This window comes from Mus pahari, chromosome 8, assembly GCF_900095145.1.
Source record: "Mus pahari chromosome 8, PAHARI_EIJ_v1.1, whole genome shotgun sequence".
Classification (NCBI taxonomy): domain Eukaryota; kingdom Metazoa; phylum Chordata; class Mammalia; order Rodentia; family Muridae; genus Mus; species Mus pahari.
The window spans coordinates 4,432,435-4,449,216 of NC_034597.1; the positions used below are offsets into that span (position 1 = coordinate 4,432,435).

The following is a 16,782-nucleotide window of genomic DNA, read 5'->3' on the forward strand; positions in this document are numbered from 1 at the left end:
GAGCCACCATGTGGTTGCTGGGATTTGAACTCTGGACCTTCGGAAGAGCAGTCGGGTGCTCTTACCCACTGAGCCATCTCACCAGCCCCCCAGTTTCAGAGTTCTTAAAACTGCACAACGTTTTGTATTATAATGAAGAAGATATAAGGAATTGATTTGACTCCTAGGGGGAGAACAAATGGATCAGAGATGGTTTCAGTGGCTAACAATGCAGAAAGAAACCCATTTTCTGGATTTGGGAACTGAGAGTTGACCTTCATTTCTCCAGAATTCTTTGATCAGAATGATCTTAGCACTTGGAGCTTTGGACACTGCCTTGCCCTGTCATAAGCTACATAGAGATTCATTTCCAATGCATTACAAACCAGAAATTGTTTAGCGGAAGGTTTGAGGGGTTCGAGTGTTCCCTTGTCTCGTGACATGTTAGTCTATCATCTTGCTGCGTACTTTTTAATTTAAGAAAGTATTCATCAATCCAGAGCTAACAACTGCTATTTGAGCCAGAAATACTGAAGGGGCATTTGTGATGTTCAGAGGTTGGTTCCAAGACATGTCTGAGGAGATGAGGTAAGGGGCATAGGCCATCTGTCTCCTTCACAATAATGTAGCAACACTAAGATTTGTGATATGGCCTTACCTTGCTCATTGAACAGGGCTTTCATTTGCTCCAAAAAGCGCCAGTATTTACCATTGTATTTTTTGCCTTTGCCTTTCCCCTTAAACCCTGCTTCTGTAGTGTGCATGGTCTCAGTCACCCCCTCCCTGCTCTAAGCAGAGTGGTTCTTACTATTTTCCATCTTGTTCCTCACCTAGAAAGCATAGCCAGCTTCTCTCTGATGGACAGGCAGGAAAAAATGCCAACCTAATCGTGATTCCAACCGTCTTGTCCTCCCACCATCATTATAGGAGCTAAGAAAGTTTCTTTGTGTGCTCCTGCTGGACTGTGCCTCTGCACTCCGTTCCTTTGGCATCATGTAACTAATAGTCATTGTTTTATCCCCCGCTAGCTGATGGCTGTGATTAATTTGTTGCTCAGTGTTTTCCTTTGAGCTTCAATGTTCTGTCATTAGGGTAGAGAACTCTGCTGACAGACGGCACCCCAGCCACCCCTGTTCGCCTGTTTTGCTTAGTTATAACAAAAGCAGATTTATAACTATGGATGAAATGCATGATTTCATTGAAAGGAAAACAAATGATAATTTTAGTATTTAGACGAAGAAGCAAAACACCCTTGAATAAAAGATGAATATTTATTTTGAAAAATTGTTTAACAAGTATTGCAAAAATGTGCATAATTTGATTTCATTTCAGATTTGCTAATCATGTATTTGGTGGAAGCTAGCCACAAGGAACACACTTATTTTGGGTCTCATTCAAAAGAAATCAACTTATTAAACTTTGTGTTTAAGTAGTAATGATATAACTCTGGTTGTTTGGTCGACTTTCTAAAATTCTTCTAGAAACACAAACTCCGCCAGCATGGTTGTTCAATCCTGCATGGGAAATTCAAGTCACGTTTGTGGTAAAATGCATAGTTTTCTGTCTTCTACCATAATACTTAAAGAAAACAAAAAGACCATGGTCCTGGGAAGACGTCTCAGTGGGTAAAATGCTTGCTCTACAAACATGAGAGTTTGAGCTTGAACTTCCAGGACTCACAAAAAGCCAGTCACAGTGCTTCTGAAGAAACATAGGATGCAGAGACAGAACTCCTGGTGACCTACTGGTAAGTTAACCTGTCATACACCATGATGAGCAAACAACAAAAAACCCTGTCTCAAACAAGGAAGAAGGCAAGAACCCACATCAGGAGCTGTGGGGCACACATACATGCACACACAATGCATATACATACATCACACACCAAAAACCCCAATGATAGTACATTTATGCTTTTAGGGTCATGATCATACTTAGGTCTGATGTTTGTTCCTTCAATTCAATCAACATGTATTGATTGCCTACTGAATTCTAGGCACCCAACTAGCACACACAGTTCCTGACCTCAAGTAGTTGGCAGTCTAGCAGAGACAGACACATAAACAGACAACTGTAATCCCGCAGTTAGACTGTGATCGGCTTTGGGGTATTTCACAAATTCTTTAGTCACACATTTTTCAAACAGTTTCTTGGGTCACTCCCGCAGATGGCTCATTTCCTCCACTGTGTTTTGATCCATCCCAATCTTATTTCCATTTTGCCTTACTTGGATCCTGTCTCTTCTTTGACAAGAAAGTCTCCTTAAATGCAGTACAGCTATTAGCAAAGTCTATAGAAAGTCTATATGGGTAGGCATGCTGAGGAGTCCTTAAATGCAGAACTGCTATTAGTAAAGTATATAGAAAGTGTATATGGGTAGGCATGCTGAGGAGTCTATAAAGACAAGTGAAAAATGTGTTTTACAAAATTGAAGACTTAGGATGATTAACATTTATATAAATCTATGTCATATGTGTCAAATATATATCTAATATACTTGTATAATGTAGACATCTTTGGGGGAGTAGCTGACCATCTGTTAGCAATGGCTACTTTAGGGAAAGAGGCTAATGGGGATAAGACTGATTTTTTTCTTCATGTAATTCTGTCCTATTTGATCTCTCTCTCTCTCTCTCTCTCTCTCTCTCTCCTTGTGTGTGTGTGTGTGTGTGTGTGCACTCATATTTTTGTGTGCGAGTGCATGTAGAGCCCATTGTTTTCTTGCCATCTACCTTGTTTTTGTTATTGTGGTTTTTTTGTCTTAATTGTATGTATATGTGGTATGTATAGTCACTCATGTAGTCTCATATGTGTGTCTCTGTGTGAGTGTGTGTGTGTGAGTGTGTGTGTGTGTGTGTGTATGTGTTGGACCACAATTGATGTTAGGAGTCTTCCTTGATCTCTTTCACATTATTTATTGAGGCAAGGCCTCTCAATTGAATATGGAACTCATTAATATCACTAGTCTTGCTAGCCAACTTGCTCTGGTTCCCTTGTCCATCTTGAGAACACCAGACTTTCCACCTGGATTTAAATTGATTATGAGAATGAGAAACTTGGCTTTCATTTTCATATGGTGAGTGGTTTAATGACGATCTTCCCAGTCCCCACCTTATTTTCTGACTTAGGGTCTTTCACTGGCTTTGAGGTTAACTTGTTGGCCAGTAAGCCCCAAGGACTGACCTATTTCTACTCCCCACCCCCAGCACTGGCATTATAAGAATGTGCCATCATACCTGGCTTTTTCCCCCCTAATATGGGTGTTGGGAGTGGACTTCAGTTCATTGCATGTGCAAGGCAAGGACTTTACAGATTGAGTTATCTCTCCAGTCCTCTATTTTATAAACATAAATGTGAAAAAAATTAAAAGCATTGCTTAGCTGCTGGCTATCTAGATCAACAAATCCAAATTAAAGGATGTTAGACACCCTAATGTCCTCTTCTCAGCACAATGTGTCCCAAGCTCCTACATACACCGTCCCATTAAGCAGGAGCCCCTAAACCATTAAGCATATTTTTAAAACTATACAGTTTTTTTGGTAATTTCATGAATATATTGTGTTTAGACCATATCCACCTTCCACTCTCCTCCTTTAACTCATTCCAGAACCCAGTCATGTCCTATTTCCAAATTTCCATGTCTTCTTTCTTGGCCGGTTTTTATTCTCTCCTCCTCCTTCCTCTTTATGTTCTTCCTTTATAGCACTTGGAGTTAGTATAATGCTGTCTATATGCACATGGATGTAGGGCCATCTACTGGAGCACGGGAAACCTACCATGGACCAAACCACTGAAGAAAATGGACATTTCCTCCATAAGCAGCTATAGGTTTTGAAAAGCTCCCCGATCAGAGGTAGGGTCTTGTGACCCTCTCTCCTGTTCACAGTGGAGTGTTGACTGGCTTGATCTTGTGTAAGTCTTAAGCATGCAACCATACCTACTTGAATTGATGAGGGCAATGGCCGTGCCATGTTCAGAAGATAATATCTCACAGCGGTCAACCCTGACCTCTGTCACACGCAATGTTTCTATTCCTGCCTTGGGTGTGTTCCTTGAGTAATGTGGGAGAGATGGTGCAATACAGATGTCCCAGTCAGGGCTGGGAGCACGGCTCTTAATGCTTTGAGGAAACAGGTATTTGCTGAGTGGCAGCCACGTGTTCTGGGAACTCACCTCTGTAGAACAACAGTCCATTGCTTATTACCCCGCCCCCTAGCAGTCTCTTCTTCTGCCCACCCCCAAACTGCTCTTTAGTTGTACCTCTTCTATGAACCCTAGTTTCCTTCTCCCTCCTCTGAGTCTTGAACCATTTCTCAAAAAGAGGCTTTGGAAGGATTCTAAGAGAAGAACATTCAGGTCCTCCCTATCTGTATCCTTTCAATCAGGTCCTCCCTATCTGTATCCTTTCAATCAGGTCCTCCCTATCTGTATCCTTTCAATCAGGTCCTCTCTATCTGTATCCTTTCAATCAGGTCCTCTCTATCTGTTTCCTTTCCCCCTTTGTTCAATAGTCTCTGCTTATGACGGCACTAGAGCTAGAGTAGGGAATCTGGTACAGGCAAATCTTCCAGAAGTGGAGAAGCTAGGAAACACACAGGGATGTATATAACCTACTCAGGAGCAGCCAGGGTACCACCAGGAGAGAGCAGCAGAGGGTGAAGAGCCACACTAAGGAGTCACACTGGAGGTGAGTTTGGAACGGCTTCCTTGGGAAGGTCTAATTTAGCTGAGGGTTGAAAGATGAGAAAAAACATCACTGGGTGGGAGCCCAGGTGGGAGGAAAGTTCAGAGCAGCAGTGAGAGGTGGCAAGTGTGGGCCATCCCAGCGAGTAGCAGGGCTAACACAGGCTGTGGGAGAGGCTCCCTCTGATGTGGCTTTGTGTGCTGCTTTAAGGGGTTTGAGTTTCATTCTGAGAGGAAGGTTGGAGGTGATAGGGAACTTTAAATAGGGGAGGGCCCAAATTACACTTGCCTTTTCAAAAGATTCCCCCAACTGCTAAGAGGAGATGGGTTAGAGAGTTGAGGTGGTTTCAGCAGTGGGAATGAACAGAGTGTGTTCATGATGTGTGTATTGATTGGTAGGAGGACTGCTTTCCCATCACCTTATTCACTCCTCGACATCTTCTTTATCTCCACAGCCTTCACTTGATTCTAGAATTTTCACCTTTTATAAAAGGAAAGACTCAAACTTACACTGCATGAAAGAGGCTAACCAAATCACCAATAGCTATATTCAAAGGAAATCAACTCCAATTTTATAAGCCAGTGTTGTGAACCACTAAACCTCACTCAGTAGAATGTTGAAAGATCATATACTGATACACTTAGCCTTGCCCAGGAGAAACACAGGAATGCTGAAGCACTGTTGGTGAGGTTGAAAGCTCGAAGCATCTTCCCAAAATAAACATATGTTTGCCCTGTGGCCCAACAACTGCCCCAGAGGATATGTAATGAACGTTACAGCAGCAGCCCTTATGACCACCCTCCATGGAAAATGACAGTTTGACATGGATAAATCCCTTGTGGCATATTCATATATCAGAATGCCATGTGGTGATAGAATGAGCCACAGCCATCTCAGCAATGCAACGTCTATATGTGAGCAAATGTGTCCTCTGCCTGTGGTTCCATAAAAGGTTAGACTAGAAAAGTCTTTCTCCACATTAGGAATCAGGGTGGGCCTCCGTTGGTAAGTGAGAGGTGGGGGGAGGTCAGGGTCTCGTCATGGACTATGAAGTGCTTTCTACTTCTTGCTTGAATCTTTCTACCTGTTTTGTGAATGTGTTCATGCTGGGATAAATTACTGAGCTGCATTTTAGGATTTATTTTCTTCCGCGTGTTAGTTTTAAAAGAGAAGACTGAACACACTGGAGCTCTTTCCCTTGATCTGTGCTTGTGGCAGGGGTAACCTGAGGGCTAAACTTGGCTAGGGTTTTATGCCTGGTCTCTTCTTGTGCCATTTTCTGCCCCACACCCTTTCTCTGCACTGCTAAGCTGGGGGACACTTTTAGCAGTGTTCTCCATGGTATTTGAGAAGGAGTTTTATTTTTCATTTCACCCATGACTTTGGAGGTACAGTCCTTTCTAGCCCGGCCCTCTTCATACCCTGTTCATTCACAGTTCCTCTTCAGTGATCCTTAGCAGCACCCTGCACCCCTAGTTTTCAATGCCAGGATACTTCTTTACTTTTTACATTTTAGCTTTGTCTGTAATTCTTTCATAAAACGTTTTGTAGTTTTGCAACTCTGAATATAACAAAAACGTTGTCTGAAATCATTGCCTTTGTATTCTGCCTGACCTAACTCTGTACCTTTGGGTAAATTAGCCAATCCTTTGTGCTTCTTTGGGATGGGGTCAATGCTGCCTTGGGATAGCCTTAATTTCAGTGTGTAGCTGAGGGTGGCCTTGATCTCCTGGTTTTCCTACTTCTAAATCCCAATTGCTGGGATTAGATGTGTGATCTGCCACATCTGGCCCACATGCCCTTTGATCTTAATTTCTTCATTTATAATGAGGATAACAACAGTGCTCGACTCATATTTGTTAAGAGACTTAAGTGAGGTAAATTATGGAAAACACCTCGCTGGTCAGTAATGAGAATTCTTGTACACTCAGCAAGAGCAGGAAGGCCTTGTTCCTGCAGATCTGAAGAAGTAAACAGTGGGAGTGTGTCCTCTGGAGAGCTGCTCTGTTGAGAACAACTGGCAGCCATTCTACCCTGTTTCCTTGGAAAAGCAGTCATTTCCGCTAAGTCTTAGTCCCAAAGAGAGGTCAGCCTCGTTTGTGACAGACACAAATAAAGAAAGCAAGGGGACACATTAATTTCTTTCAAACCCAGGTGATTATATTGTTGACAGGAGCTGGGGATGGAGAAGGATACTCCATGTCTTAGAGAATCTTGAAGGAAAAGGCTTTAACAAATACATAAGAATCATATATAATTGGCACACACTTTGTTTGAATGCAAACACTGCTGTTAAAGTAGTGCTTAAAAACAGTTTGTTGGCCTTCTCTCCATACAGGAGAAACATTCCTCTCGTTTACACTACTCACTTGCTTAGCAAACCCTTATTTATCCTAGGATGCAAAGCATAATCTGCCCAACATCAGATCCTGAATTAGTGGAATTCTAGGCGGTCTCTCTTCGACAACAGTGTCAAGAATGCTCTAGAAAATTCCGTCTTACCCTCTCCCCTCCCCCCTTGTTTTTTCCTGCCTCTTATATTTCAGTGGGCTTTCAAAGGAGATGGAAGACGATGGGCTCACACACACATTCTTAGGACATTTGAATAATTATTTATTGAGAAGCCACAGTTTCCCACACTTTTACAACTGTAGGCTTTTATATAAGGCAAAAAGCAAGATGGATCCACTACTTTCCACAGAAAGAAACAGCTCTATAGCAGACCCCAGGGTCGCTCAGTTACAGATCAAAGTGCAATGTACATGACAGATATAAAAAACAGTGTGGAACAAAATAATTGAAATTATGGTTACAGTCTACTGGAGGAAATATCCATATCTTATTATAAATACATTTATAGTCTAGGGTTGTCATTTCAATAAGTTGTTTTTTACATATACAGTTATTGAAACAGAAAAGCAAAATGTGACATTTACTAGGATAAACTTTCACAGAAGACAGTTGGTCTGAACCTTACTTGATGCTATGTCCTGATCACGTGGCCCCCTTGCTATGACAATGAAAATAATTAATCCATTGATATGTAGCTCTTTTGGTAGGGGGAACTAAACTACATGGATAAATGCGAAGCTGGGTTTGCTGGGACACAAGTGGCCCATTGCTTTTAGTTTTAGGGGATGAGAAAAGCTACAGTTGGTTGTTGGGACCGTGCTTTTTTTTCCCTTCCCATAAAACAAGAACAAAACAGAGACCAAAACCAAGCAGCTCTATGCACTTGAATTAATTTATGCACTAATTTAAATACCGGGTACCCACATACATGAAACAGAGACACGGAAACACACTTGCTCCCATGTCCACTTCCCATCCGTGTATATGCAGTATAGGATGAAGCATCGTTTTGTTCTGCTAACAAAAGGGGCACACCTAGCAGCTGAACTATGTATTCTTCCCATGAACAGTGTTTAAGAATGGTGTTCCATATTGCTTGTAAACATATAGACACAGAAATCAGGAAACCATTTGCTAATCTTGGTACCACGCAGCTAAAATGGTAATTGTATTGGTAAACATCTCATGGGGATGGTGATTGACAGAAAATTACCTAATGGGTTTAACTAACAGACTAAAGACATGCATTGATTACAGGACTCCACCGCAATGGACTCTTGGACCCAGAGAATGGTCTAATCATCTTCTTCATCTTCCTCATCGCTGTCCTTCATGCTGATACCTTGTAAGCCCCCACCCTCACTCACTGACGCTGTAGCTTCCTCCACAGTGAGACGGTTTCGGATGGTCTCGTAGGTCTTGCTGTTTAAGGTGGAATCCAGGACCCCTTGCAATCGGAAATCTCTATAGGTTTTCTATGGAAACAAAAGATAAAGAGGTGAGGAGGGAGGGGATGCAAAGCAAGCGCAAGGGTGAGAGTCATGACTTTCAGTTAAGTGTCACATCTTATGAATTGAAAAGTAAAAGCCGCTTCATTCAGATTTCACTTGGACTGAGAACCGAGACTCAACCAAATGACAGAAAACGAGAAACCGTGGCAGGACAAACTGTATTAGATGAGACAAAGCAAAGAACAGAAGCTTGTGTTCATTCAGCTCCACAAAGGGAAATGCTCCATGGTTGTTTGTCTCCTCCTCCCTCAGTCTACTCTTTCTCTTAGGTTATTGTGACAATGTGATCGACAGGATAAAGGGCCCTAACATACACATAATGGATGAATCAATTGATTATGGTATTTTGTGATTTCTGTTGCAGTCTAGTCTTTAGGATTTTTGCCTGTTGTAATTGTGTGAGCCACGTCCCTCTGTCTCATCCACAAGATAGACATATGCATGTTGGTATATGAAACCTATTACAGGCAGCCACAAAGATGGGCAAGATGGAGCGCTAATGCCTCATCAATATGTTGCAGGCATGTGACTCAGATCTCATCTCCTTGGGAAATATCTGTATCCATTTCGTTCACAACTTTATGTTCTCAGGGAAGAAACCTGGCTCTTTTTCAAGAATAACGAACGGTTGGTATTGCAGTCTCACAAGCTCCTTCTTTGTTCCTTCAGGCCATTTCTCTCAGATTTCCTTAGGGGTCCTAAGGATTATTTTCTGGAGCCTCCTTGGCATTAATTGAACATGACCAGAAGTACCTGGCTGTTGCCTAGTTCATGTTTGTAATGGTCTTTCTAACAACAAGCTTCTTCATGACACTGCCTATCATTTCAGAGGCTAAGTCCCCACTTGTTTCACCTGTTGATACAGGAAACTTGATAAAGGGCTGAGAACAGAATGGTAATGTATTTCAACAGGACTCCCACATTATTTGTATTTTTAATAGTTCATCTAATGCAGTTAGGGGATCAATAGATCAATCCATTTTTAAAGTCACAGGTTGCAGTGACTGTGGAGTTTATCAGTGAATGCAGTGTGGTTCTATGAAGCCCTTGGATTTGAATAGCTACTCAGATTTGAATCCTTACCTTGGTAGTATTAAGGAGAGCTCAGTTAACCTCTACCTAGGTTTGGGTGAAGGAGTACAGCTTTCTGGATGCGGAATGTATGTATGTATGAATGAATGAACAAATGAATGGAGTGTCTATTGAGGCAGGAAAGAGAGTTGGAAACCCATGGGAATTTGCCCTGTGTGGCTGCTGGAGGACTCTGGCTCGGTCCCCTGGGAGGATGTAGTAAAGATGAGCACCATTCTGGAGAAAGTGAACACTTCCTTTCTGTGGCTCGGGACTGCGCATGTTTGTTTGTTTTGGCAGATGGCAAAAATTAAGCCTCCTCTCTTACATATTTTTATCTTCAAATATTGCTAGTGTTTGACACAGATCTGGAAATAGCCATTATGAAAAGATAACCTGAAAATACTCAATTGTGATGTTTTTCTTTTTATGTCTACCTGGTCAGAAAAGGGTCAAATAGAAATCATCTCCTATATACTACACACCTTAAGAAAAGAAAAGAAGAAAGGAAATATTTATATCAAGAAAAGGAACTCAGGGGGTCTGGCAGTGCTTAGTGAACTTGCCTTAAGAAACTGACTTAAAAAAAAAAACAAAAAAAAAACCGAGGAAATTAAGCTGAGTGTGCCATTCAAGTGCAGATATTTCTTTTACAATAGCGGCAGCTACACACTGGCTATAACCTTCTGCCGGGTGGGGGCTTTGTGGGATCATATGCAAATGATAATAACTCCTTAATTACACACAATGAAATGGTAATTGGGCTTTAGTCAGCATTGGGATATAGGAGTACCTTCAGGGGGATGGGATGAATCCAAAGGAGGCCAAGAAGCAGGGTAGGGGAGATTTTTGGCAAACTGTTAAGAGAATTCAGCTATGCTTATTAGTAAAATATTTTAATGGAGATCTCTGCGTGTTGAATAGGAGTTTTGCATACGAACATTTTAAAAAACCCTCTATGGCGAGGCATCAAATGGAAACTGAAATGATCAAAAAACGTATTTACCCCCTTCTGTGATCTTATTATTTCATGTAAACCACTGCGATTTCACGCTGAAATAATTATCATTAGTCCACAGCACACACATAAGAACAGGGGAAAGAGCTCCTCCCAGGGTATGTTATCTCACCTTCGTCATCTTTTACATTTGATTGTGTACAGGCATTGTAAGAGAAACCACTTCAATTAACTATGAGAACAATATTGATTTGCATTCTGATAATGATCACAGAACATGTTTAGAAATAGCTGGGGGTAAATATTTCCATGAAATTAATTGTGGCAAAATTTTATTTAATTAAACCATAAATGAAATTGGTGATTTATGCAGTTAACATAATGGTGCCCAAAGCAAGCTTTCAAAAGTGCAATTCAAAGGCACAAGAATCTCTGTGACATTTTGTGTGTGGCAAACGTATATAATAGTTTTCCAATATAGACAAAGATACCAATGCCCACCCCTCCCTTTAAAGTCTAAGCTTGCCGTTAATGTCTCAGTAAGAAGTTAACTGCAATGCTGTCTTAGAAGTCATCCTGTTGTGTGTGTAGACAGGGGTTTTTGTGATCTGGACATTGTGCAGCTTGCCAATGGAGTGTGTCTCAGTTAGCTACCCTCCAGAGGACAGCCGCCAGAGGACTGCCCTGTTCTTTACCTTTACCATCCTGATCAGGGTTTTCAGCTGGTAAATGTGGAGCTGCAGGTCCATCCGGTCAGTCAGCCAGGTGCAGATGACATTCATGGAGCTGTTGTACCATTGCTGAAAAAGAGACAAGAGTTCTCCAGGCCCTGTGTCGTGGAGCGACTAGAGGGCAGGGAGGGAACAGGTCCCATCTGAGCACCTGTTTGGTTCTGGAGGAGAGAAGAGGGTTAAACAGAACTGGAGAGCGCAGAGACCATCAACTCACACAAATGAGGTACTGGCTCAGTCCACACTAGCTCTAGTGGGGGTACATGTCTGAAGGCTGTCTCTTGTGCTCCTGATTCTTGTCTGAACTGGTCCACTTCACTAGGGTGTGACTTGAGGCTCTGTCCATTTCCTAATGCATTATCTCCAGGTCCAGAAGAGGAACAGGGATGCCCTCGTTGGCGCCTAACCTTTGAGAATGACCCCTGGCCCCCACCCCCCACGTGCAATTCAGAGAACCAGGTGGAGAGTCTGAGGAACTGAGGGGTGGGCATTTACGACCATTTGTCTGACTGGGGCATTCCTAATATGGACAGCAAATGAGGCTTTCTCTTTAAGGGCCAAACTGTTCTGGGCAGCATTTAAGTGCCCTTGCATTAGCTGTGCAATCTGTTTTAATCTTAGCAGAAAAAAAAATATGGAATATAAGAGGGGAAAAAAACTATCTACAAATGAGCTCATTTCAAGCTGTTGAAATCATACTTCCCCTTATGGGGGTTAAATTTTGCTTCTTGTCTGTGAAAAATGCTTGAAGCTGTGTCACTTTAGACTGCCACCCCTGTGGTGCAGGAAGTCTCTGGTGCAGTATAATTTTGCAGTACTGCTCATATATTCATAAATCTCACTCAGAGACATATGAACAGTGTTATGAAGTGTCAGTATGAAAAAAAAATCTAATCTTTTAAACTTCACCAGGTTTCATTACGCTCTGCCGCTTATACCAAACAATTTACAAATAAAATGAAAAGGTGTGGATGGACCTATACACTTATTTATGTGACATCTATATGAACTGTGCACAGGAAAGATGCAGAAAATAAGATGAAGATAAAAGAGGAGGCAGAGAACGGAGGCGACGCATACACTCACACTCACCAGCACACACAGGCACACACACATCGCACACCAGTGGGGATTCAAAAAGCATAAATAAAAACATGTTTCTGATGGTGGCTCCACCCTTTCTCACCTAAAGATCATCCAAAATCAGTTTACGCCTAACACTCACAGTTTTTCTGAAGCCTTGTTTCTGACTTAATTTCTTTAAAAAAAAAATTAATTTGGGGTTTTACTTGCAAGGTAGAACTGCCAAGTTTCACCTTGCAAGAAACTACAGAGTCGCAGCCATGGCGTATAGAAGCCCTCTTTGCATCTTTCTTATCTAGGCTCCTTCCTCATCAGAGCCAAGCATGGCTCTCCTTGGAGCCCAGCCTCAACAGGGACCACGCTACCCCAACGGAGGCAGGCAGCGTGCAGCCTCACAGCCAGCTCCTGCTCTTTTAAAGATCATGGGGGAGAAACTGTCAGTTGTAAGAACCTTCTGTCCCTCTGCAGGGAGCAGGCGGCTGGGGGTGGGGATTTCTTACTGAGATGGGCAGTTCACTCTCTAGAGGGGGTTTGATTGGTAAGGGTCAAGTTGCTTCAGGCATGGACAGGTTTTCCCCTCTAGGGGTGAGAACGTTTTTTTTCTGAAACTTTTTTTTTTAGGGAGGGGTAGTGGTGGTTGTGTGTGGAGAGTGTTTTTGGCACCTCCTGCCTTGGGATTCTTCATTTGCTGCTACTGCATCTGGGTTTGTTAAGCTGCTCTGGGGACAGGACAAGTATTGGATCACAGGTGAGCATGTGGCTTTAAACTGCTTCAGCAGCTAGGGGCTCTCCTGGGTTTGCCTAGGCCTCAAACTTAAACTCACTCTCTGTAGCTGACATGTAATCCTCTATACTCCAGGAATAATTTGTCCTTATCTGTCCTTCCAGGGGTTGGAGGGTGACCTTCAAACAGCTCAAGTGACTACATGTCCAAATGTACGTGCTGAGAGCCCTGTGATAGATACATGTCTGGGACACAAAAGGGAAGTGTGGCACTCTGGCTTCTAGGCAGAGGTGGCATTTTTCTTTGGCTGTGACAACAGGCAAACCGGCGCTGGCTTCTATCACTGCCAGCAAGCCTGGTGCATCCTGCCTTTTTCTCTTCACTGAGAGACGTGCCACCTTTCAGGGAAAAATATAGCACCCCCTTCCATTTTACATAGGAAGTTCTCACTCTCATAAATGGCTTTAAAATAGCAAAATAAATAAATAAGAATTAAAAATACAGATTAAAAAGGTCAACAGTCCTGCATCTTGAGGAAGGCGAGGGAGGGTGTGTATACAGAAGAGATTGATGCATCGGAGCATTGATCCCAGCAGCAAGAACACCCTGGAACATCCAATCTTCTCCTGAATCTCACATCTAGCAGGAGAAGTGTAAAAAAATGTATGATGCCCCATTGGCTACACATTCAAAGAGGCAAAAGGGAGAAAATGAGTTCTTTCCAAACCTTATGCTCAGTAGATGGAATCGGAGGCGCTTTTAGATGAGGCCCAGCCAGTGCTAACTTGGTTCTCTAGCATGGGCGTCAAAAGGCATTTAGATATCGGGGAGAAAGAAGTAGGTATTGCCTTTTAGAACTTTAAAATGTTAGGGGGTGATGGGGCTTTCCCTAGCCATTGGAAAGGAGGGAACAAAGGCCCAGAGAGGGGTAGTGACTTCAGTATCATACAGGAAGTGGGAGTCTCCAACATGGGAACGGTGCTGAAATAGATGCAGTCTCCCCTATCTGTGGGTCATCAGAGGTGAGTGGCTGCATCCCTCTCCAGGTCTCCAGCTGGGGATAGCACATGAATTAGGAAAGCAGGTCCCAGAGGAGGGAATCTCACCAGAGCTGTGTTTTATACCAATCCCAATGCAGCAGCAGATTTGTAATGATTCTTTGAAAGAGAAAATTTATAAAACAGCTGGAGTTCTCCCTATTTTTTATTTTGTCTTTCATACAAATAGGCCTCTTCTGGAACTATTTTAACACCTGAGCATTAATGGTAACATATGCTCTAGGTCCGAGGAAGAAGAATTAGGAATTGACAACACTCACTATTTTGAATATAGTCATGATCTGCTGTCCCTTAATTTAGGGCTACTGATTTGAAACGTCTCAAACAAGGCTACTTTAATCCTAAACACATGCCAAAGAAGGAACATTGCCTGTAGACTGGACTCTTTTGAAATACATCTGCCACGTAGTCATTTGGGGAAGGCTAGAACACAAAAAGATATTCATTTCAGCTCTGACCTGTGGGCTGCCTGCAGCTGAGTCCAAGGCTCTATTTGGTAAGGGGCTAGAAGGCCAATAGGATACTGCCTGCCTCCTCTTGCTTCTTCTCTTCTTTCCTACCCACTACCAATCTATCTTTGAGACAAGCTTTCACCAAATGGACTAGGCTGATCTGGAACTCATTCCTTTGCGCCGGCAGACTCTCAGCTTGCAATCTTGCATGCAGTCTGAGTAAGCCGAGCCACATGCCTGCGTCACCCAGCCTTACAGCCGTCATTTGTGTCATCACTTTTCAAAGTGGTCTGTTTGACCTTAAATCTCATGCTCAAGTGATCCTCCCACATCAACCTGGGCTGCAGGTCTTTTTGGCGATGCGGCTTCATGGCTTTCTAGCATGCAGTATTGAAGAACGCTGGCCCTAAGACACATATGAACTCAAGACCTTGAGTAAGGACTTTCATCCTTAGAGACTCGGTTTACTGATGAAAGTGGGGATTCATTTGTCTTTTATAGGATTCTTCTGATGAGTAATTAAAAGAAGGCTTGTGACACACTCATGCATATACTTAGTAGACAACAAAGCTGGTACCACCACTGCATTCGCCTCAGCCCCTGCCACCACCGATCATCACTACCCCTCACTCCCCACTGTTCAATCTCTGTCTCTCAACCTAAAAGATAACAAGACACAGGGGCAGAGGGTTAGTTGTTTGGGAAAGTCATGCAGTGGAAGAAACGATCCCTAGGTCCTGGAACTATGTGTATAATAAGCCTTGAAGCAACATATGGGTAGCTCTAAGCAATGGGATTCTACTTAAACTTAGGAAACTACCTTTGGTTCCCTAAGCACATTTTAAACCAACACTGATTTATGTTGAAGACTTGAGTTAAAAGGCCTCCCAGAATGAATGACTTTTCAGACCTTATAGGCATAGGTAAAGTATAAGCTTGTTTTGGCCACTTGTTAGCTGGATAGCCTCAGATTAACGGCTTAACTCTGTGACCTTCAGTTTTCTCTTTGGGTTAACGCCAGTACCAACTTCATAAGGTAGCCATGAGCATTAGGAGATAATTTATGCATAGTGCCCACCAGAGCGAGTGCCACACAGTGAGTGCTCAATAAGCTTGCATTCGCTTACAGAGACTTTATTAATGTGTAGAACAAAGTTCTTGTCTTGCTTCATTTCTAGCAGAAGTGTAGGTCACTGATACTCAGATCTCTCAAGCCACATATGCTGCCCTGAAGCATACTGACAATTCTACCATGAAGCCTGTACCCATTACAACATGGGCCAGGATCAGGGTCCTGAGAGACCGGGATCACATGCTAACATCATTGAAAAACATGATATTCATCAAGGATTTTGGTACCTTAATTTTGAGTTTTTGAATGTCTCAAATATTAAAGTGTATTGTTAGTTCCCCTCACTCCAGTTCACAAGGACAAGAGACTGGAACATCTCTCTCTAACTCTATACTCTACAAGGACAAGAGACTCCAACATCTCTCTCTAGGTCTCTCCTGTGGTTGGATGGATGGATGGGAAATCCATGCCCTAAAAATCTGAAGAGTTGACAGATAAGATGAATAACTGATGCCTTAGAAGGTAGGGCTCATGGAACCAGGCTTTTCCCTCAGAGCTGGCTAAACCCATTGAGTAATACAGACTGATGTTGGAATGGTGTCCGCTGAGGTTCTGCCACTGTAAGTGCCACACAGATTTTGTTATTTTTTAATTTTTTAAAAAATGAATTTATTTGTATTTTATGTACATTGGTGTTTGGCCTGCATGCATGTCTGCGAGGGTGCCAGATTTTGTAATTACAGACACTTGTGAGCTGTCATATAGATGCTAGGAATTGAACCCAGGTCCTCTAGAAGAGCAGTCAGTGCTCTTCATCACTGAGCAGTCTCTCCAGCTCCAGTTTTTATTTTTTTTTAAAGACAGGGTCTCTTCTTGTACTTCTGATTGCCCTGTACTTGCTAGACCAGGATGGCCTCTTTCTTGCAGCCATCCTCCTGCCTCTGCCTCCTGATGCTAGGATACTGAGATACACAGTAAGCACTGGCATGACTGGCTATAAGTCTTAATTCTGGTCTCAATTCTGGAATTCATTTGCTGTCCTATAGAGACTTTGCTGTTTGTGGTACACTTGTTTCTGGAATGAGCCACGTGTCACAGATGAATGGT

The 16,782-nt window shown here is 42.6% G+C and overlaps 1 protein-coding gene across 22 annotated transcripts in view; it reads right to left on the reverse strand.

Annotated features, from left to right (window-relative positions):
• Positions 1-7,252: 7,252 nt before the first annotated feature.
• Cadps (calcium dependent secretion activator) overlaps positions 7,253-16,782 on the reverse strand; it is a 447,247-nt gene continuing 437,717 nt past the window's right edge. For 19 of the 22 annotated variants that reach the window (XM_021203711.2, XM_029541730.1, XM_029541728.1 and 16 more), the window contains 2 exons: positions 11,251-11,355; positions 7,256-8,490 (listed from right to left, as the gene is read on the reverse strand). In XM_021203711.2, the coding sequence (XP_021059370.1) occupies positions 8,311-8,490; positions 11,251-11,355 (285 nt within the window). In that variant the 3' untranslated portion in view covers positions 7,256-8,310. Of the gene's footprint in view, positions 8,491-11,250; positions 11,356-16,782 lie in introns of all 22 variants that reach the window. The other 3 variants (XM_029541729.1, XM_029541726.1, XM_029541724.1) reach the window with 1 other exon arrangement.